Source organism: Pseudonaja textilis, chromosome 6 (assembly GCF_049901715.1).
Source record: "Pseudonaja textilis isolate UNSWEBS1 chromosome 6, rPseTex1.2, whole genome shotgun sequence".
In the NCBI taxonomy this organism is placed as follows: domain Eukaryota; kingdom Metazoa; phylum Chordata; class Lepidosauria; order Squamata; family Elapidae; genus Pseudonaja; species Pseudonaja textilis.
Genome location: NC_141995.1, coordinates 16,737,868 through 16,760,425, shown reverse-complemented (window position 1 = coordinate 16,760,425; position 22,558 = coordinate 16,737,868). Strand labels below are relative to the sequence as shown.

Sequence of the window (22,558 nt, the reverse complement as noted above, 5' to 3'; positions counted from 1 at the left end):
TACTAAGATGGCGACGACGACGACTACCTCAGTGAAATGCTCTCTAATGGTTCCTTCAATCTTTCTGACTAATTTATACTCACTGGCTAACAAGATGGATGAAATTCATCTCTTAAATAGATGGAATTCTGATTTTCATAATTCAGCTGTTCTTTGTTTTACTGAAACCTGGCTTAATCCACAAATTCATGGGGACAACACGATATACATCCCAGGATTTCAGACATTTAGATCAGACAGAATTGAAGAGACATCAGGTAAAACAAAGGGTGAAGGATTATGTTTATATATCAACAACAGCTGGTCTCAGGATATAACTATAATATATAAGTTTTGAGATGAAAACTTAGAGTCTTTACACATCAACTGCAAGTCATTTTACTCTCCACATGAGTTCTCCTCATTTCTCCTAATAGCTGTGTATGTTCCTCCACAAGCCTGTGTAAACAAGGCATTATGAACTTTTGCTGATCAAATTATGGAGGCTGAAGCCAAACACCCAGGTTCCCTTCCCATCATTTTAGGAGATTTCAATCAAGCAAATTTAAGGAAAGAGCCCCCAAAATATTTCCATCATCTAAATTGTCCCACCAGAGGCAAAAATACTTTAGACCACTGCTACACAACAGTAAAAGATGCTTATAGGTCTTTACTACAAGCAGCTATGGGACACTCTGACCACTGCATGATTCACCCTTGTACCTGCCTACAGACAAAGATTTAAAACCATTAAACCAACAATTAAATCAGTGAAGACTTGGTCGGATGAGGCAAAGCTGCAACTCCAGGCCTGCCTTGATTGCACTGATTGGAATGTTTTTGAAGATGCCTCTGCAGACCTAGATGAGCTCACAGATACTGTAACATCATATTTTAGCTTCTGTGAAGACTTATGTGTACCAACAAGGAACCTGCAAATATATAGTAACAATAAACCTTGGTTCAAAGCTAAACTTAAGCAGCTCCATCGTTCCAAAGAGGAAGCCTACAGAAAAGGTGATAGAATGCTATACAACCAGGCCAGAAACATATTAACAAGAGAGATCAGAGTAGCAAAAAGAAGCTACTCTGAAAAGTTAAAGAATCAATTCTTAACAAATGAACCAACATGTGGAAAACTCTTAAAAACATCACTGGCTTAAGCAAACCTCCTTCCCAGACAGAAGAAATCAACAACTAGCAGATGACCTGAATGTGTTTTACTGCAGATTTGAAAAGAAACTACAGCCATCTATCTCCACAATGCACATCTCAAACACACCAACAACAGCCAAGCCTCCTACAACTGGCCCCAATCCATTGGGCTCACAACCTCTAGTGATCACAGAAAAAGAAGTACAAGATCTATTACACAGACAGAAGCCAGGAAAAGCACCAAGGCCAGACAAGATAACTCCTTCTTGCTTAAAAGTCTGGGCTGACCAATTGCCCCCATCTTCACTAATCTTCAATAGATCACCAGAGGTGTGCTATGTTCCTTCCTGCTTCAAACGTTCTACCATCATCCCAGTGCCAAAGAAGCCTTCCATCAAGGAATTGAACGACGATAGACCAGCTGCTCTAACATCTGTAGTTATGAAAATCTTTGAAAGGCTTGTGCTGTCCCATCTGAAAACCATCACAGATCCGCTGTTAGATCCCATGCAGTTTGCATACCAAGCAAATAGATCAACAGATGATGCTGTTAACATGGCTCTGCATTACATCCTACAACACCTTGAATCTCCAAATACCTACGCGAGGGTCCTCTTTGTAGACTTCAGTTCATCATTCAATACCATCATTCCAGACACCCTTCTAAGTAAATTAAACCAACCAGTGGTATCTGAACACACTTCTAAGTGGATCATAAGCTTGCTAACAGACAGGAAGCAGCAGGTGAAGCTAGGTGGAATCACATCCAATACCTGTACAATCAGCACAGGGGCCCCCAAGGCTGTGTGCTATCTCCACTTCTCTTCTCCCTATATACCAATGACCGCATCTCAAACAATCCATCTGTTAAAATACTGAAGTTTGCTGATGACATAACAGTGATTGGTCTAATTTGAGACAACGATGAATCTGCATGCAGACAGGAGGTTATACAACTTGCCTCGTGATGTAACCGGAACAATCTGGAACTGAACACACTCAAAACCGTAGAAATGGTGGTAGACTTTAGAAGAAACCCTCCCAAACTACCACCTCTTACAATACTAGACAACACAGTATCAACAGTAGAGACCTTCAAATTTCTAGGTTCTACTATATCACATGACCTAAAATGGACACCTAACATCAAAAACATCATCAAAAAAGAACAACAAAGAATGTTCTTTCTGTGCCAACTCAGAAAGCTCAAACTGCCCAAGGAGCTGCCGATACAGTTCTACAGAGGAATTATTGAGTCTATCATCTGCACCTCTATAACTGTCTGGTTTGGTTCTGCAACCCAACAGGACAGACACAGATTTCAGAGGATAATTAGGACTGCAGAAAAAACAATTACTACCCATCTGCCTTCAATTGAGGACCTGTATACTGCACAAGTCAAAAAGAGGGCTGTGAAAATATTTACAGACCCCTCACATCCCGGACATAAACTGTTTAAACTCCTTCCCTCAAAATGACGCTATAGAGCACTGCATACCAGAACAACCAGACACAAGAACAGGTTTTTCCCCCGAAAGCCATCACTCTGCTACACAAATAATTCCCTCAACACTGTTCAACTATTTACAAAGTGCACACTACTGTTACTGTTAATCTTCTCATCACTCCATATCACCCATCCCCTCCCACTTGTGATTGTAGGACTGTAACTCTGTTGCTGTATCCTTACGATTTGTATTGACTGTTTCCTAGTATGATTTGATTGTACCCTATGACTATCATTAAGTGTTGTACGTTATGATTCTTGATTCTTAATGAATGTATCTTTTCTTTATGTATACTGAGAGTATTTTCACCAAGACAAATTCCTTGTGTGTCCAATCACACTTGGCCAATAAAGTATAAAGAATTCTATAAGCAAAATATTGCTTTCTCCCATAAGTCTAACTGGCATTTATGTCTTTTGGAGAAGTCCTTGCCTTGATCATTCTACTACCATATTTCCCTGAAAGTAAGGCCAGGTCTTATGTTAATTTTTGCTCCAAAAAAAGCATTAGGGATTATTTCAGGTGATGTCTTATTTTCAAGGAAATACAATACTACATGCATGTCTGGCTGACGATCTAACTGGGGCTTTTGGGGATAGGACTTATATTATGAGCATCCTGAAAAATAATGCTAGGGCTTATTTTCCAGTTAGGTCTTATTTACAGGGAAATGTGTTAATTAAATAACACATTTAGTGGAAATCAGGGCAAGAGCTTTCTTAGTTCTTCCCAGGTCGTGACATCCTTCCCCAAAGGAGATTAAGGTATATTTATTTGCTATTCTTCTGCCAGCATCAAAGCAATTTTTATCCAGGCAAGCATTTTTGCATTTCAGATAGTTTAGCAATATTTAATGTTAATATTGTTAGCCATTGTGTGAGCCATTTATTGGGAGAATCAACAGATATAAAACAACTCCATTTTAAAACAAAACAACACATTTAATGATGGGGTAAGAAAGAAAAGATATATTGCAGATATATTTTGTCTAGATCCCAAATGGATACAGTTAATCAATTTAACAATATATTTCTTACTGCACTGAATAAAAGAGCTGAAGATTGAAGAAGCCAACAAATTTTACTTTTAAGTGTATATTTTGTTCTACCAAATGTTCACAAGGATTATATATGATAATTAAATTCTCAAGCCAGAGTGACTCTCTGTTCCAATAATGGAAAAATGACAAAATGGAAATGGTCCTTAAATCCCCAATATTAACCGTACTTTATTTTACTGAAACCTAACTAAAATCAATTTAAAGGAGATATTAGCTTCTATTATTTCTATATACTTCTATATATATTTCAATTGTAAGATGCTTTAGGCTTTGTAAAACTGGTATTTTCCAATAACACTAGTTCACATCTACTGCTGAATGAATAATCTTTTTTCAATAATTACAATTTTTTTAAAAACCAGGCTGGCTGATAAAAGTTGGCAAGCTATTATTTTAATTTCAAAACCCATTCAGCAAAAAACAAAGCAAGCAACACAGATCAGTGAGTCTGACAAAACAATATTTGGAACTTTCTTGCATTGCTAAAGTTTGATTTCTTTTTGTTTTCAGAAAAATAGTGACATTTAAAGGTGTAGGCCAACACTTCCATTAGAATGGGATTCTTATGAGGCACTCTCATGTCTCGTGGTTAGAAAAGAGACTGTTTCAGCCCTCTCCAACTTCAACAAAATAATGCAATCAGCTTGAATGACAATGTATTAAAATAATAGGTTAATGTGAATAAATGAAAGTCTAAGTCTATTTCAGAGTATTTATATATTGACATGTTAGCATGTAACCATCTCAAAACAGTTCCTTGAGTTCTACAGTAATTTACCACACAATGCAAAGCAGCCTTCTCAACCTTATCTCAGTCCTCTAAATACGCGGAGTTTAGCTTTCATAATTCTAATCAACATGACTTCTAGGAATTCTAGACCCTGAGGACATCCAAAGTTGGAAAATGGCCGTTGGCATAATTACCTGAGGATGCCCTATCTATCTAGGCTACTAGAAAGTCAAGGATGGGTTAGATTCCTCCTGATGACTTCATCAAGTTGAGTCTATCTTATATAAAAGGCCAGCCTCTGGGAGTCTCCCCAGCTTTGGCAAAGATACTTAACAGACTTTAATGGGTGTCTCTGAAAGCCAAACAAAACCTTAAACATCAAACATACCTTACCAGGACCAGACGAAGCAAAGGGTAGGGCTGGACTCTCTAGCAGCATAGATAGAAAGGATGTTCCCAGGTAAATTATATCAACGTCCATTCTCCTCCATGCTGCTGCGAGAGTCCAGGATGGGACATACCAAAACCTGCATGTCCATGGGAGGGTCCTCATCCAGCTGATCACCCCAATTGCAGGACCACTAGCTGAAGTACCCGTCTGCTGAAGGCTGCACTCGCAGAGGCAAAGGTATCTAGATGGTAATGTCTGGTGAAAGGTGACGGGGATGCCCATGTGGCTGCCCTGCAAATTTCTTCCAAGGTGCCTGGGTGGCCAGGCAGCTGAAGTCACGGTGCTTCTGGTAGAGTGTGTCGACAGACCTTTGGGCACTGGGAGAGCCCGTGGACTTGCAGGCCTATGCAATACACGCTCTGATCCACCTACTAAGGTGGGAGGGGAAACCTTGTTCCCCAAGTGCGATGGGGAAAAAAGAGACAAACATAGCCTCAGTTCTTCTAAAGGCAGAACTGCGTTTGAGGTAAATTCTAAGTGCTCTCCTAACATCTAAGGTGTGCCACTGACATTCTAAGTTGTGGCGCAGCAGGGGCCAGAAATCTGGCAACACGATGTCCTTTGGGATGAAGGTGGGATCCAAACGAAGAACAACTCTATTATTATGAAAGGTGCATAGGTCCTGTCTGACCAAAAGAGCAGCCAGCTCAGACACCCTACTAGCAGATGTGATTGCTACCAGAAAAACCACCTTCAGGGTCAAGAATTGAAGAATTGAAGAGACACTGACTGAAGAGGTTCAAAGGGAGGTCCCACTAGAGCCTAGAGCACCTTCGGAAGGTCCCAAGAGGGATACCTGTGTACGACTGGGGGGGTGGAATCTCCGGACAGAAGAGTAGTAATGGTAATGAAGGGTAATGTGACAAGGAAGGAAAAGCTTCCCAGTAAGGAACTGAGGAAAAGGCCGCTACCTGGTGATATAGGGTGTTAGGTGCTAAACACTTCTCTAGGCCATCTTGAAGGAAACATAATACCTCTGCTACCTGAGCTGAGGTAGGATTGAGGCCCTCCTTCAAACACCAATGACAAAAAACCCTTGAGGTAGCATCGTATATGCGCGTCGTAGATGGTTTTTTTAAGTCAACAGCCTACTGTTTTTAGGTGCTAGCTGTTCGGATATGTGGCCGCCTAAAATGGCCCCCTGCCACATGCGTTGAGAAGTGCTGGAAAATGGCCCCTCACATGTGCACCAGCCTCCAAATGCTGGTCCTCACTCTTTAGGCTGCAAAGGAGCCCTAAGCGGCGAAATCGGGAGAAAGGATAGCTGCAGTAATTAGAATCAGCTGTAAAGTGCTATTATCACTGATCGAGTCTTTATGATCGCGGTGGCTGATTTCACAGAGGAGAGCTGCAGGGGAGTATAGATGGCTTCTCCCTTATTTACAGCCTCCTTGGTGATTGCTAACATCGAATCCTTGTTGTTGCAGGAGAGCGGAGCCCCACTCTCCTGAAGGACAGCCGCACCGGGTCCTCAGGAGCTGTGCCAAAAGCCTGAATAGCTTTCAGACTTTGCTGCGATCTAATGGCTAAAACAACAATGCTTTCAGAGACACAAGCTCAATCGACGAAAGGAGCTGAGTCAAAGCTGGGGAGATTCCCAGAGGCTGGCCTTTTATGTAAGACAGACTCAGCTCGATGATGTCATCAGGAGGAGTGTAACCCATCCTGGACTCTCGCAGCAGCATGGAGGAGAAATGTAGAATACTAGTATCAATTTGAATAGTCAAAAAAATCTTTGGAAAGTTGACACAGCCTGAGATGTATGGCCACCAAAAGCTTTGACTGAACACTTTTTACTGCTGAGAAAATTACATTGAAATATCCTACAAAGTCACTAACAGGCAAACTTGAGGGAGATATTACACTTCAGCACACTTGATCACAATTAAATGGTTGCTAAGAGTGTGTTCCCCTTCAATGGGCAATGTCCACCAATGACAAACTTCTACTTTCTTAAAGTGAAATGGGGAACTCTTTTTATGAAATATTTCCATATTACTTCTCATCTGTTTGCAAATATTTGTAGAATGTAACGAAGTTTAAAATCATATGCATGTATATACATACAGATGGGATTAGCCATGAAGTTGCTTTGGGAAACTGATATACACTACTTCTGAATAGGTGTTAAGAAATTATAAAAGCTATTTTTAATATCCAAACAAGTAAAGTTTAAGCATGGACACAATCATCTTCTATTTCTCCTATCAATATATATTTGATCATGTGTATTTAATTTTCCCTCCTTCCTAAAGGGCCAAAAGCTACTATGCTATTTCCGCTGTGAATGTGGCTGTTATCACCCACCTGACAGGTGCTAAATACAGCACTCAAAGAATTAATAATTTTTGCAATTCATCTCCAAATGTGTTGAACAGATGCCTAAAAACAAATTTCAAGAAGAGTAAGGTTTGGCTTGCACATTCAAAATAAAAACCAAGCCCAGGTTTTTAAGAAGAAAACAAAATAGGAAATGATTTCTTTTACTCATCCACATTTTAAGCTAGCTTTTTCCAAAAGGACTTGCTTCACCAAGTTGCATACAACAGAATAAGCCTAGAGAAATTTCAACTAGCTCATGTTATGTGAACAGGTTCAGTAGACTTAGAGGCTATAGATTTATGCATCGTTTTCAGCACGCTACCCTGCTCCTTGCACTTTTATTTCGTCTCCTTGCCTGTATATAGTAATTTATACAATTTGTTTTGAAATGTGAAGCATAAACAGTTTGAATTTAATCCATTTTAAGTGTAGAGTTTCAACATTCTTTTGACCAAAATTTCTAGCAATAGTTCTCTAAGTGTTCTGAAAGAATGAAGGTGTTGCTTCATTAAATGCTAAAACCCGATTTTGTAAATCTAACAAAATCAAATTTTCAACTAGTCCCTTTTTAAAATGCTGTTAAAAACAACAACTAAAAAAAGCAGCTGGGTCTGTAAATAAGGTTGGAATTTATGTTGTCAGTCTTGATAAACTACAGTAATTTCATTTTTTATTAAGATTCCATCTGAGGTGTTATACAATACAGTACAATCTACTGTTTCATATTCAATATTGATGGCTTTAATTATGAAAGTACCATATATTAAAAGTTTTTTTAGTTTTCCCCCTTCAAATTTATTAAGTGTATACAACTATGTAGTCAATTGTTTTACCGTTTTGCTAAGCAGTTACATACTGAAAGTTTTAAAAGAACCAATAGTGATAAGTATTCAATTAGGCCAGTGTTTTTTATTTGTCCAGTATCAAAATAATCCTGAAGATGATCAATCCATGTGGGTCCTACAAGATGATATTGATTTGATGGCACATAATTAATCCATTTAAATACTATTGCCTAGATCAAGGGTGTCAAACTCTCATTGTCACAGTGTCGTCACGAGACGTATCGTGACTTTTCTCTTCGCTAAACTGGGTGTGGGCATGGCCGGCGCGTACATCTACAACTTTGTAGGAAGCAGGAAATGGTAATGACTTCTATACTACAAGACTCCATCATAGATTCTACATTATTTGGTCTATTTATGAATGACCTGGATATGGAATTAGAAATCTCTGAATTATTTGGATATGGGGTTAGATTACTAGATACAATGGATTCAACAGTAATGTATTTAAACGGCAGTCATGCTACTTATCTCCAGCGTACTGAAATTTGATTCCTTTGTGAAAAACCTTGCTAAGAGAACTGCATGGACTTATCCAGGCAGTCTTTAAAAATCAGACACAAACAAAGGGAAAAAATTTTTTTACAACACCTTTTCTTAAGTTTGCTAATCTTCTAATCAAACATTTGGAATTTGGAAAGAAGATAAAGACCTAGCAGAATATCTATACAGGTTTAAAGTCATTTTCCCTTTTATATTCAATGCTCACACATTTTGCAATCTCAACCCAGTTGCTCATACGATCTTGAATTCTTTTAGATTTTTTATAAATATGCATGAAGCTTGCAGTTGAAAAGGGATTAACAAAGACTAGTATTTTGTAATGATCTAAAAAATATTTGATTGCATTGTACAACATTGGGAGGCCATTGGGAGAAATTATCTTCTATGGAGGTTATGGTGCCACATGGTAGTAATCTATTTGCTACAAAGGAAATTATAGAAATGATGGGAGGTTCCAGAGAGGATTGATGCTAACAGCTGGAGTAGGTTACCCCTTAAGTATTGTTAATTGTTATGGTGCCCTAAGGGTTTGTCAAACAGAAATCATCAGCTAGGATCGAAATAAATTGCTTCCACATCACCCTACTATCTCTATGGCAAATTGACTTGTTGATCTTAAGAACGTAAGAAGTGACCCGATGGGTCAAATGCCTGGACTATCTAACTCAGCAATCTATTCTCATACGGTGAGCCAACTGTATCAGGAAGTCCACCACTTACCCACCAGATGGCCTGCAGAGGAAGTCACGCTGCCATTAAAGCTAACAGCCACTGATCTTTATGATTTTTAATAATGTTCACCCTTACAATACAGCTGATCCCAACAGTCTCTGTCTGAAGGATAGTTGATTACAATGATGAGAGAAAATATATGCATTACAAAGAAGTCTACTTTGCTGGTGTCTTCTCCAAATATATCTTTCTTTCTAAATGTTCCAATGTTATTTCTGTATTAACCTGTCCTTACTGTACTCAAACAGCTGGACAACTTGAACTCTGAGGTTATTTTTGTTTCAAAATGAAGAGAATATATTTTCTTCTTATGATACACTTATCAATAATTTTAGTCTAATACAGTTCATTAATTCTCTCTTTTTTCATATTCTAGAACAGCAGACTACTTACACCAATTTATTTAAACCTCCTCCTCCATTACTTATGCTCAGAATACATTTAGGATTAATAATACTAAAGTGTAAGACATTCTAGCTGTAGGATCAAGCTTCTGTAGGATTTCTCATACTAGTCAGGGTGTGTCTGAGATCAGAAAGCAGATAAGCAGATATGCAAGCATAGAGAATCCACATTGTCATCTTTTTAAAATGTTTTCTCATTTTTAAAAAAAATTCATCATACAAAAATGACTGAGCAGATAATTCTGGGATAAAGTTACAGAACAGTCCTACAATGAAAGTGCATCTTTATTTGCTCCTTATAGAATTTCTCAAAAAGAAGAGATTAGTTGCAAAAATTACCTTGGGCTGTTTTCCATAATTTTCCAATGAGGTTGGAACAACTTGTTTGGAGCTCTTCGTGTATTTGCAGCTTTTAAAGTTTTATATTAATTCGTTAAACACTATTTATTTATTTAGAATTTGAGGGATATTTTTTCCAGGATATAGGGAAAAGTTATCACTAATATATAAATAGTATTCACAATATTTTTTATTCATTATTCATATTTCTAAAAATGATCATTTTTAGAAAAAAGTTTATTTCAGATTTGTTAACTTGCATCTGCTCTCCATCTCAGTTAACAGAGAGTATATTTATAATTATATGTTTGAGCTGTGTTCACATTCTTACAAAATAAACCAGATTTAAATTTTTAAAAAGTACCTTAAAAATGATTTTTGTTCTCTCTGAAGTCAAATGTCTTAGAGGTTGTATTCCTAATTATTTTGCGTTGCTCAATGACAACAGCCAGGTCAACAATTTGTCATTTTTTAAAAATAATCTGTGAAAGGGATTTGATACTTAATTAAAACTGAGCCTAGCTAGTTTATTGCAAGGTGTTGCAGTGTTAATGTGATACTGACATGTAATTTCAAAGTTTTTTCCATTTAAAAGTCTCTTTATCAAAAATCTATTTTGTTATACAATACAAATAACAGAACCAACAAGAATTAATCCTGATAGCAGGGTATAAATGTAATAAATAATTAAAAACAAATAAATAGCACCTTGTGATTAAATAGAAACATAAAGTATCAAAAAGATTTTCCTCCTGTTGTTTGCAGAAAAAAAAAATCCCATTAAAATAATTTGTCTGAAATGGTATAGGATTTCATGTCTGAGCAGGGGGTTGGACTAGAAGACCTCCAAGGTCCCTTCCAACTCTGTTATTCTATATTGTATAAATATAAAGCAAGGCAAGGAATAAAAAAAGAAAGTCTTAAAACTGCAGCATACAAAATATGCTTCTAAAATACATTTCAAGTGTTTTATCCATATAATATTCTATGCTTTAAAAATAGTTCCAGCTTTTCCCTAAAATTTATTAAAAGGAAAATTAATTTCATAAGCATTGTTAAAGTTAAAATTAATTCCAAACTGATTTTAACGGTTCTGAAAGTAAAACATCATCTCTGCATAATTTTGCATGCTGTGACAAATAGGTCTCCTGAAAGCAACTATTGCTCCTGAACTATAGGCATTGCCATTGATTTATCTGCAAAATAAAGTTTTTGTCGTAAGATTCAATGCAAAGTTTATACAAATCTGAAAAACTGGATTTTTTGCTGGCAAAAAATCTTACCTGGTACCCTTTATTTTAGTTCTCTGAATCAGTTTAATATCAATGTCTATAAAGATTACTTCTGAAAAATGTCAGTAAAGCTGGTAGAACTGTAGAGCACCTACATGTGGCTAAGTAAATATATTAATATCACGCATCTTTTCATTAAAAGAATATGAATTTTTATAAGCCCTGAATGAACAAAACTATGTATTTGATGCCCTTAGGTGCAGAACATTCAAACCATTTAATCATAAAACGAACTTAGCGATTTAGTGCTCAGAGAAGCAAATTTTGATGCTTTGACATGATTTGCCAAGTGGGCAGAGTGTCACAAGAAACACTTAGTTCTAGGGGTTTGGGGGAAGAGAATCAACCTTACTATATCTCTGAGGCTTTCCATCAAATACAGAAAATAAATTCTGTAAAAAGCAGATAGGAAGATTTAACCGTAAAGATGTTGCATAGAAGCTTCAAGCTAGATTTTCTACGTTCAGAACTCATTACATTTTATTGTGATTTTTTCCCCCCAAAGTAGTTATAAACGCCTTCTCTTCAAAAAAGGGGAAGATGGCAAATCAGACAGTAGTGTGGTGTGTTCCCTGCTGACAGAAAACAAGGACAACTGCAAAGATTCCTAGCTTTGATTCTTGGGAGATTTCCACAGGAACAGCAGGAACGCTTGTACAATCACATACGGCCAACAGTGCAGTGGCCTTTTCGTTCCCTCCTTGCTCATCCTCATCTTTTTCTCCCCTTTGCAAGCAACAGTGTCACAGCAAAACAATGCTGTGAAACAAGGCACCCAACACATTAAGCAGCAATGCAGCAATCTATGAAGCTGGCAAAAGGTAGCAATATAATTACTCCAACCAACTTGCAAGTAGATTAGGAGGAGGCAGTCCCAGTGTGAACAATCAACCAAGGTTCTCAGTGCCATAGACAAGCGATTCTTCTTGTCACTATACTGAGACCCCCTGGCCCAAGCCTCAGGGTTTTCTTGGCTTCCTTTGCTGAATCACTCATCTCACACTTTCTCTCCTTTTGTCATCTTGCTTTCATTCTTTCCTGGAAAACAGACTATTAGTTTATCCTGTTCACTAGGCACCCTTCCCCTTCCTATTTCCCCCCTCGTCCCTTTTTTGTCAATGATATCCTGCATCCTTTGATTATAGTATATGAATGTTTTGACTTAAAAAAATTTTTTTTTGGTAATTCCTTATGAATAGCAAAGTGGCTGAAAGTATTCCAGATGACCAAAGCAGTATAGATGATGACGGCGAGGAAGTTTTCACGCAAAGGAAAGACAACTAAACTCTGACTAAGCAAGCTTTGTGACTCGAGTCGATATCCACGTGAATGTCCATCATGGCTGTAACTGTAATTTGCTATTTAATGTGTTTGAATGTAGCCAGATTATGCAACAAATCATAATTAAACAAACTGATTCAGCATACATGAGCCCAGTCTAAGTCAAAGCAAAACATTTATAACATATATACGTATATACATAAAGTACAGGCAAACTAAACCACAGCTAAAACAGCAATTCCTATTGATAAAAAGCAAATTCTATTAGACACAGGTACATTAAAGTACGAGAGAGAGGGAGAGGGAGAGGGAGAGAGAGAGAGCGAGAGCGAGAGAGCAAGCAGGGGCTGTTTTAAAAAGGGAGAAACTTCTTAGAATGCAAATAGACACAGGAACTGACATCATAATATCCACAACGTGCACAGCAGACACAAGATTAATACAAGCAGTAGCTCCTTTTCCTAAAAAGCTTGCAGTCCAATGTTACAACCAGTACCCAGAGAAATATTTTAACAGTGATAGATATACTTGAAGGTGGCTATAGGACTGCAGTCAAAGTCTGTACCTTTCTACATGACTGACTGCAATTAAAGGCAGTATCTTTATATCTAAAATTAGATAAATATATTAACAGAGATTCATATAATAAAACAAGGTATACAACTAAATGCTAGAAGTTAAATATTTACAAATGTGTTAAATAAACAGAGTTGTGCATAACGATATACAAAGATACGGCTATAGTGAGCAAATATGAGGTAATTCTGAAAATATGGACATATAGGATTCAACAGCTGACCATCAGGACTTTTAAGTCCTATGCTCCCTTGAAAATAAACCTTCAGGAACACAACTTTTATTTTTTGAGTGATTTACATCGCGTGTTTATGTTCCTGATATGCAAAATGTAGGCAAAAGCAGTAGACAGATTCATTCAGTTACAGCCAAAACTTCTGAGTGGATCAAAGAAATTAAAATAGCTTTCGTGTTTTTTTTCCAGACATCACCACCTTTAAGTGACCCAGCTGGACATTTTTTTTACTACCAATTTTTTTAGCCTCCCACAAAGCATTTAAGATTTTGATGCCTTGAGCAGGTAAGATTTTCAGGGTGAAACAAGTTATAGAAGTAACTAGAGCATTCTGGGAATATCCCAATTCTTCTGGGAGACTGACTCATCTATATTTTCGCAACCCACCTTGCTGTATAAATTAAAAAAAACCAGGAGCCTTCAAATTGAGTCTGAAATAATAAATGCAAGAAACTACAAGTACTGAAACAATACATACTATGAAAGTATTAATAACATTTAGGACCAAGATTTAATCTGGAGTGTTTAAATCTTTAGACTTTGAGAAGTCACCATTCCATAAACAGAAAATATCTGGCATTGTATTGGATACTGTTTATGCTAGGTTGCCATGAAAAAAAATGTACTATAAATTAGCCAACCATGCTAGCATATTGTGCATCTACAATTCATGGACTTAGTTGGTATAGAAATGTAAATAATTAAATAGAATGAATAAACATGGTAAGAGGCATGTTAACGGAGCATCAGGCCCTCTACCCACTTGCACCTTAGTACACCACAAATCTTGCCGGAACAACTTTCTCCGTTGTTCATTTGATGTTGCTTTCATCTGATTCCCACCTTATAAGTAAGGCAAACTTAAGTCATCATAAGCTGTAATTATGTAACTGTAGTATATTTTCCTTCTTCATTCAACACAATCTTATGAATCAATTTCAAGGTGTGTAAAATCTGTAACATTTTACCAATTACCCTCAAGGGAAAAATCTGGTGACTACTAAGATTGACCAGAAGTGTATTTTGGGATTGTGGGGAGACAGGAACTAACCCCTTCCCTTTAGTCACTAGTCAGCCTCCAACCTTTACTATCTCTTTCAGTACTTTATTTCTTGAATTCTTTTCATGATATCACCTTCCTTCTTCAGTTGGTGGACACCAGCTTCTCTGCAGGCTTCCAATAGTGGCAGATCCTCACTATTTCATTTAATCTTTGTATTTGCCATTTCTTTTTTATATCCCCTCTATTTCAATTAAAATTTGTATTTGCCATTTCATTCACACACACACATACATGAATGAAGATAGATAGATAGATAGATAGAGATAGATAAGATACACAAATGGGAAGACCAGACCAGCATAGAGAAGCCAAAGAGTCCTAAAATCTGACCCACCTTATATTTGCAATTCAGTACTCTGAATGCTGGATATTTTCTTACGGACGAGAGAAAAAGTAAAGGAGAAAACCAGTCATTTTGTCTAAAATGAGTGTTGAACATGTATATAACATCTATCAGTAGGTAATTGGTATAGATGCAGGGCACAGATTAGTAATAGGGACAGCCAAGGGCTTCTGGCTACTCCAGAAGCAAGATGGTTTGTGGAGTTCCAAAGAAGCTTATATAATATTTTATCCTGTAAAGTCAGATAATAGGGGGAAAAAAAACAATAACCCAAAAGCATTTTCACTATCTGCAAGGAACTGGTTTCCCCCTATGAACATTGTTTCCCCTAAAAGTTCCAGAACTCTTGATGTGAAATTTAAGAATCGCCTCTCGTATATCTGTTAAAGCCACTAGTGAGATTGTCTTATTTGCTTGTCTGTGCTACTATCAACAGCTTCTGAAAAAAGAGGCAAGATCAGGTTTGGCATTCAGTACTCAACCTCAGTGTTTTGAAAAAATTACAGCAATGACTAATTAACGAAATGAACAGGCCACATTTAAAAAAAACCAAAACACTAATCCTGGTATTTCAAGGTAGATTATTTTGGTGGCACTGTTTGCTTAAAATGAAAGATTATGATATTTTATTAATCACTCTCTCCATTTCACATATATACAACACAAACCATTTATTGAAAAGACAATTTATGTAAAGGGGGAGGATAATAAGACTCAAAACAAGCAAACAGCATGGAAACATTGTATTTCTTTCCTTAATATATTTGAATAATTCCACCTATATTGGAATCCAAGGTGACTTTATACTCCATTACCAGATGGATTCCCTTCTAGGCACTGATCCAGACTAGGCCTCCTTTCAGTAGTTTAATCCAGGTGGGTACATCATGTGCTCACTGGTAAAATAGTCCAAGGGACTTCAGCACAACTGACATTTGGGCAAGTGTGGCCTGGAAATGCTGAGTTAGTAAGTGATATCTCTGACCATTGGAGCTTTTCCCTTAAGATGTTTATTGAAGTTTAATTCACTGTTTTTACTAAGTGACCGTGCAGTCATGTCTGTTTTTCTTTCCACAACAGACGATCCTGTCTGAAGTAACTCCTGTTTCTCATCCTTAGCAAGAAAATCTAGTGATGTACCGTACACAAGAGCCCCTGTAAGGAAGATTGCATGCATGGCAGATTACCTTACACAGCGAGAACAAATGCCCACAATGCTGAGGAAACAGAAGTCTTAGACCTACAGCCAAACTGAGTTTACTTCAATGAAATGACCTCCAGCTCGGATAAGTCAAGCATGAAATAACCGGAAACTTTGACAACTAAAAATGCTAATGATTAATTCATTAAAAAACTGGGATTCCTTATTAGACAGTTAAGCTCTCTGCCTTCAAATGATGCTGGCAGGACCGACACCTGAACTCAAGGCCACTTCTTTCCCATTCCAAGCTCCTTCTTTGAAAGACCTTTGCAGTTGCCACCTCAAGCATCCCTCAGTGACTAAGGTCACTCAGGCAGCAGGGGTCTCCAACCTTGGCAACTTTAAGCCTGGCGGCCTTCAACTCCCAGAATTCCCCAGCCAGCAAACCTGGCTGGAGAATTCTGGGAGTTGAAGTCTGCCATAGCTTAAAGTTGCCAAGGTTGGAGACCCCTGACTCAAGGATACCTGGCAAGCCTCCTGTCCTCTCAACGGACATCCTGGCCGAGCAGCGTCACGAGACCGACCGACATTTTTAACTGAGGGGAGGGGAATAAAAAGCACTTTTGCTTTTTCCGGCTCCCCCGCGGAATCCGAAAGCGAAGGGATGTGCGGATGAGGAAGTTACAAGTAGTCGGCTTCCTTCTCCCGTTGCTCCGACATGAGGACAGAAGCACGCCACCCGGAGGGGGGGCGGGTTGATCCATGAAGGATTATCCCCCCCGCACTAAAAAAAAAAGAGGGGGCGAGGGGGGGGGGGAGAACGCGCCCCGACTTGCTACACCACCGCCGTCCTATTCCTCCTGATCCGCCCCTAAGGCGGGCTTGGTTAAAGGGCTTGCCGGCTGTCCCTTTAGCGCAAGCGAGGAGCAGCCCGCTCGAGGGGATGCTTCAGCGGACCTTGACCGAGCCCGGGAGAAACGAAGCTGACCTGCCGGGCTCGGGACGACTTACCCATGTTTCGGCCACAGGACAAGGGAAGAAGACGAGGTTTTCTTCTTCTTCTTCTTCTTCTCCCCGCTCTCCCGGCGGTGGCGGCTTCTTCTACTGCTGCTCGTGGGCTGCTTTGGCTCTCCGCCTCTCCCGCGCCAGGGAGAAACAGGCGGGGCCCGGGGCTAGTGCAGCTGCTTGCGGCCAACAAGAGGCGCAGGGCAGGGCAGAGGCGGAGGTGGGCAGCAGCAGGCAAGAAAGGGGCAGCCCGAGCGCGCCGTGCCTTTCCTGCCGCGCCTGGCTGCGTGTGGCTCTCTTGAGGGCGCTCGGGTGCACGCGCGCGCCGCCGCTGCCGCCGCCGCCGCCGTGAGGCGAAGGGCTGCCCGCGCTCGCGCTGTGGCTCTCGGCGGCAAAAAGGAGGCGGAGAAAGGGGAATTTTCCGGGGTGGTTGCGTGAGGGAGGGCCAGCGCCTGCGCCTGCGCCGCCGCCCCAGCTCGGGCCGGTCCACCCTGACGGTGCCTTTGCCTTCAGGGGAGGAGAAGCGAGGAGTCTTCCGCAGCCGGAGAAACGGGGGGGGGGACACGGGAAGAGTCGGTTGGAGCCGGAACTCGGGCGTTTGGGTACAGCCGGGAAAGGCCTGTCGTGAGAAGCGCAAAGGCTGGCAACACCCACGGAGGAGGAGGAAGGGGAGGCCAGCACTTCAGCTGGAGAGAGGCGGCGGCGGGAGCGGAGAGCGGGGGCGCGAGCAACACGTCGGTCGCACCTGACTTTGGTCTGCCTGAGTGGTCGTGACGTCCGGGGTGGGGTTGAATGTTGATATTACGTTGATATTACAGGAATGCGGCGGAATTCTTTGAAAGAAAATTGCTTGATGATTTTTATCTTTAAAAAAGCCATATTAAAATAACTATTCTCTATTTACTCGCAGAACACACGGTAAGATGCAGTGGGTGAAACGAAACCCAGGAACAGGAGGACCCTATGGGTCTGGAAGGAACCCATTTGCTGTTAGATGGATGAATAGCTAGAGTTCAAATTGGTGCTTGCACAGCAAAGAATGCCCCTCTCTTCATTGCATATTGAATTAAGCCATGGTATCTGTAACCTGGCTTCACACATACATGCATAAACTACTATGCAGCTGAAGGTGTAGAAGGCCCTGGCTGGTAGCCGTTCATAGAGAATGGGCATTTTGAATTGTTTAGGTCTTTGTCATTATGACAGGGATGCTTTCCATACTAAAGCATGATAATATCCATCATAGTCCCTTTCAGGTTATGCAATAGTGATAGGTTTTCCTCTCCCCTTCCCCTTTTGTGTTCAGAAATACTACTGCAAATTAACTAGATTATGGGTGTATTTAACTATAGAGTGTGAATGTATCGTATACATATAATGAAATCCGATATCGGAGAAGAACTAAATGAGATGTAGTGATATATATATATATACACACATTCTTATTATGCTATTTCTTTTCAGGGTAGATAGCATTATGCCAGGTGCAGAAAAGAAGCAACCAAAGGATGTAAAAGCCATTTCTTAAATTTGCTAAATCGGCATTCATTATATCTCTCTGCCAGCCCAGTGGGGGTGAGATTCTGGCAGTGATCGAATACATTGTTCCACAAATTGCTGGATGCAGGCAATAGAACCTGGATTACTCCTAAAGCTGGCATGTAAAGCTGTATATACTGATAAAAAATAATTATCCGTAGTTCAGGGTTGAACTGTGGGGTCTTTGGTGTTCTGTTTCCTTGCAAACATTTCCTTGCCTCATTGGGTAACATAATACCAATTATTTTTTTATTAAATTTATTTGCATCCCATTTCATTTTGAAGCAACTCTTGCAATCTTACAGCATAAAAAACATTACATTCATCTGAGATAAATATTCCCATTTCAGTAAAATGACATTACAATCAAAATAAAATCATCATCACATAATGCAACAGGAGGGAGCCTGATGGGGCAGATGAGGTTGGCTCTTATTTAATCAACCATCTCCAGTGTGATATTCCCCCATTGGGGTCCAAAGCCATCTGGCAGAGCCAGATCTTAAGACTCTTAGGTCAGAAGGGTGGGAGCCAATCTCACCTCAAGGAATAAAATATTTCAAAAGTCAGGAGATGAAGTTATCTAGTTAGGTAATGAAACTTCTGTAGGAAAACAACACAAGGATCTCAAAGCTACATATAGTCTTCTAAAGGGCAAGACTCCATGAGTTCAATTCCCAGTAGAAGATGTAGAGTAGAGTAATAGCTAGCTATCTTCATAGGATGAATCAAAACGAGAATGAAAGCAGTCGTGTAATACCTCTTCCTGTTAATATAGGTGATCTGAAATAGAATTTATCAATCCATTGTCATGACCATGTCATTGTCATCTTGAGATTGATGCCCACCACTGACCTTTGTGGGAAGGGATGTGTGTGGTCCTAATAAATAGAACTGTTTTAAGCACTTGAGTTTTCAAAGGACATCTGGGAAGTTGCCTAGGAGGCGGTTGTATTGATTTTTATTGATTTGATTTAATTTGATTTGTTAAGGCTGTCCAATTCCAACCACCACCTCCCTTTCTCATATGACTGAAACATGCCTTTAAATTTTCTGTACATTTTCTAATTACAAGAAAAGAACTTTGCTGCACATTATATTGCTATTTAATAACAGCACAGACTAACCCACTTTACTGGGCACTCTTCTTATTGATTTTATTTTTATTACAATTTAATTACATGGCAACCAACTCCAGAACAAACCTGGGTATTAAAAAGATGGGAAACAATAAGAAAGGACAGTTTGCAACCAGAAAAACCACATTCTGTGTATCATAAAATGTAATGAACAGGGGCTCCATCACTACTTTATCCAACACCTGGAAGAACAGCCAATTTCTTTTAGAGACTTTCAAGACATCATCAGGGTAGAAGCCTTATCTGACTGGATTAATGAGTTTGTTCAGTGAAAAGATCTGTCACTGCTTCTAAGCTTTCCTGAAACAGAGGTTCTTGCAAACTGTCAAACATTGCTTGGGATGCATACTGTACCTATAGCTCATGGTTAACCCCATATTTTGTATATAAGAGAACTCAACTTCGTCTGGCACCTCCTGTTAAAAATCCAATTCTGGAAAAGTATTTGCCTAAAACTGGCAAATGTTACCACTTTTTGAGCTTTATTATAATCTTCCACAGTGAAACTAGTACTAGTACTCTAGGCCTGTGACCCACAGGAAGGAATGAAGGGAAGGAAAGGAAAGAAGGAAGGAAAAGTGCTGAAGGCAAGTTGCTCAGATCCTCTTTCATCTGACTATACAATAGCTTTACCTACGTACATTTAATATATACATAAATGGCATATACATTTATAATTGCTGTTTCCCTTCATAAATGCAAAACAAGCATGGAAGGCTTAAACAGACGTTTCTAGACTATTTCACCTTCACTGCTGCAGTAGATATATTAAATTCAGCTAGAATATGAAATTCTGTATCTCATTCAAAAGCAATCATTTCCTCTCCTTATCTGTAGCAAATTAACACAGCACTTTTCTTTCAACAAAACTTTTAATTGCATTCAAAAATTTTGACACCTGCAAGATGCATTTTAGTGTGTGGTATCTTCTTCAAACAGCCTGTATGGTCATTTAGGGGAAAATTGGGTTGAGTGAACTTTGGTTAACATGAATGAACATTTTGTATTGGCACAGCTATTATCATGATCTGCCTTTACATTGCGAGTGCTTTTGTAGCAAAAATAGAATAAGATAAATATATAATCAAAATAGTAATTGATGTTTTTTTTCTTGTAAATGAAGGCATCAATGAAAGAAATGGTATAATGTCAGAATAAATTTGTTGTCATATTATTATAATATTTTCTAATATTCCATATCTTTTAGAGCTTATGGTATGGAATATAAAATTGTCAGTCATCTTGATGGATCTTCCAAAATGCTGTCAGAAATCTTTGAAACAAAGTTAAGGCACAATTTTCTCTAAATTACTTTTATTTAAATAGGATATTTTGAAAAAAGATTGATGATTTTCAGGAAGATCTGAAAAAAAGTACAACAGTTAATTTTATGACAGCAAAACAACAAATTATTTCAGATAGCTTCTCTTCTCAAGATTTGTTACATTTTAAGTAGCATCACTCAGAATTTGGATGTAATGTTCACATGATTTAAAAATTATTCCTAGGATAAGTGGCTTAAGAGCTATGAATAAGAGCTATGAATAAGAGCTGTGAATCTTGTTCATAATATTGCATGCTAATTTGCTGTCAATAAGATTTTGCAGACTTCTAGTCCTGCATTAGACATGAAAGCTGGCTGGGTGAATCTGGGCCAGTCCCTCTCATAGCCCAACCACCTTATAGGGTTGTTTTTTGAGGAAATTAGAAAGAGGATCCAGGAATCCCATCTTGAGCAGCTTTCAGCTGCCTGGAGAGGAAAAAGCTGCCTAGTGAAAAGAAGCTACCTGGTCTAAAGAATCTGCCTGGTCTCAGGAGAGGGGAGCCAACACGGGGGACAAACGAGCTGTGGGCTTGTGGCAACTGTCGGCAAGGACTGCAAGCTTAGAAGCTACCCAACTGCGGTGCATTTTTCAGTGGGAGGAAGGAGCAGGTAAACGGCTCAAAGATTTATTGTGGACCCGAGTCAGAAACAACTTAAAAAGCAAAGACTCCAGACTGGAAGGGGTGAGTATGGAGATTAAGCGGAAGCGGCTTAATTTATGTTTTTACCCTCTAACTCTGGAAGTTAAATGGCAGTTTGAGAAAAGAGTGATTAAAGGAGAAAAAAAAAGGGACTAGACGAGAAGAAGAGGTGTGAAGAAGGTTTTTATTCAGGAAAACTGCCTTTTGAAACAGATTGTGAATTTCAGTGATGGAAGAACTGGAATGATGTCTACAGTCTCCATTTAAATCAAATCACCAAAAATAATTCTAAACGGCCACCAATTGGGGAGAACAAAGGAAACTCACAAAGAATTGATAAGTCTCCACATATATCACCCAGCTCCATTTAAATCACCCAGCTGATTAGTCAGCCTGAATTTAAATTCCCACTCAGCTGATTGGACAATCTCCACTAAACCCCGACTCAAATTTCATCCTTTCCAAATTCCAAAGTAGATGATGGGTGAGCTCATTCAAATCTTCTCCATTCAAATCTTATCAAACAGCAATGCTTCCTCTTTAAAACAAAAACAAAACAAAAACCAAATTTTTAAAAAATACTTTCTCATATAATTTTCATTCATCTCCCTCTGTTCAAAATACTGTGGCTTCCTTCCCCAGTCCATGTATTTCTTCTTAAAATAAATTGAATAAAGGAATGAAGAATAAGTAGATCTCCTGTTGTCTGTCCTATTAGTAATGGAAAATTGCTTTGCAATATTTGAAAATTGCTTCAAATAAATCCACTCTAAATTCCTTAAATTTGGTATGTCACTTTTGCTGTGTTTTATAGTAGACATTGTTTGCACCATGGAAAGTACATTTGTAGAAAGAAACTTAATTAGTAATTTCATAGAGTATTCATAGGGAAGGAAAGAAATCCTTTCAGCTTGAATGCAAGAGACTCTGAGGCACCATTAATTTAATAC

General features: G+C 38.8%; 1 protein-coding gene across 6 annotated transcripts in view; it reads right to left on the bottom strand.

Annotated features, from left to right (window-relative positions):
* Window positions 1–17,513, bottom strand: part of RAP1GDS1 (Rap1 GTPase-GDP dissociation stimulator 1) — a 77,769-nt gene extending 60,256 nt beyond the window's left edge. For 2 of the 6 annotated variants that reach the window (XM_087935925.1, XM_087935926.1), the window contains exon 1: window positions 16,972–17,358. Coding sequence is in view for 4 of the 6 variants with exons in the window: in XM_087935921.1 (XP_087792047.1) it covers window positions 16,972–16,975 (4 nt within the window). In the remaining 2 variants the exon portion in view is untranslated. Of the gene's footprint in view, window positions 1–16,971 lie in introns of all 6 variants that reach the window. The other 4 variants (XM_087935921.1, XM_087935923.1, XM_087935924.1 and 1 more) reach the window with 4 other exon arrangements.
* Window positions 17,514–22,558: the final 5,045 nt, after the last annotated feature.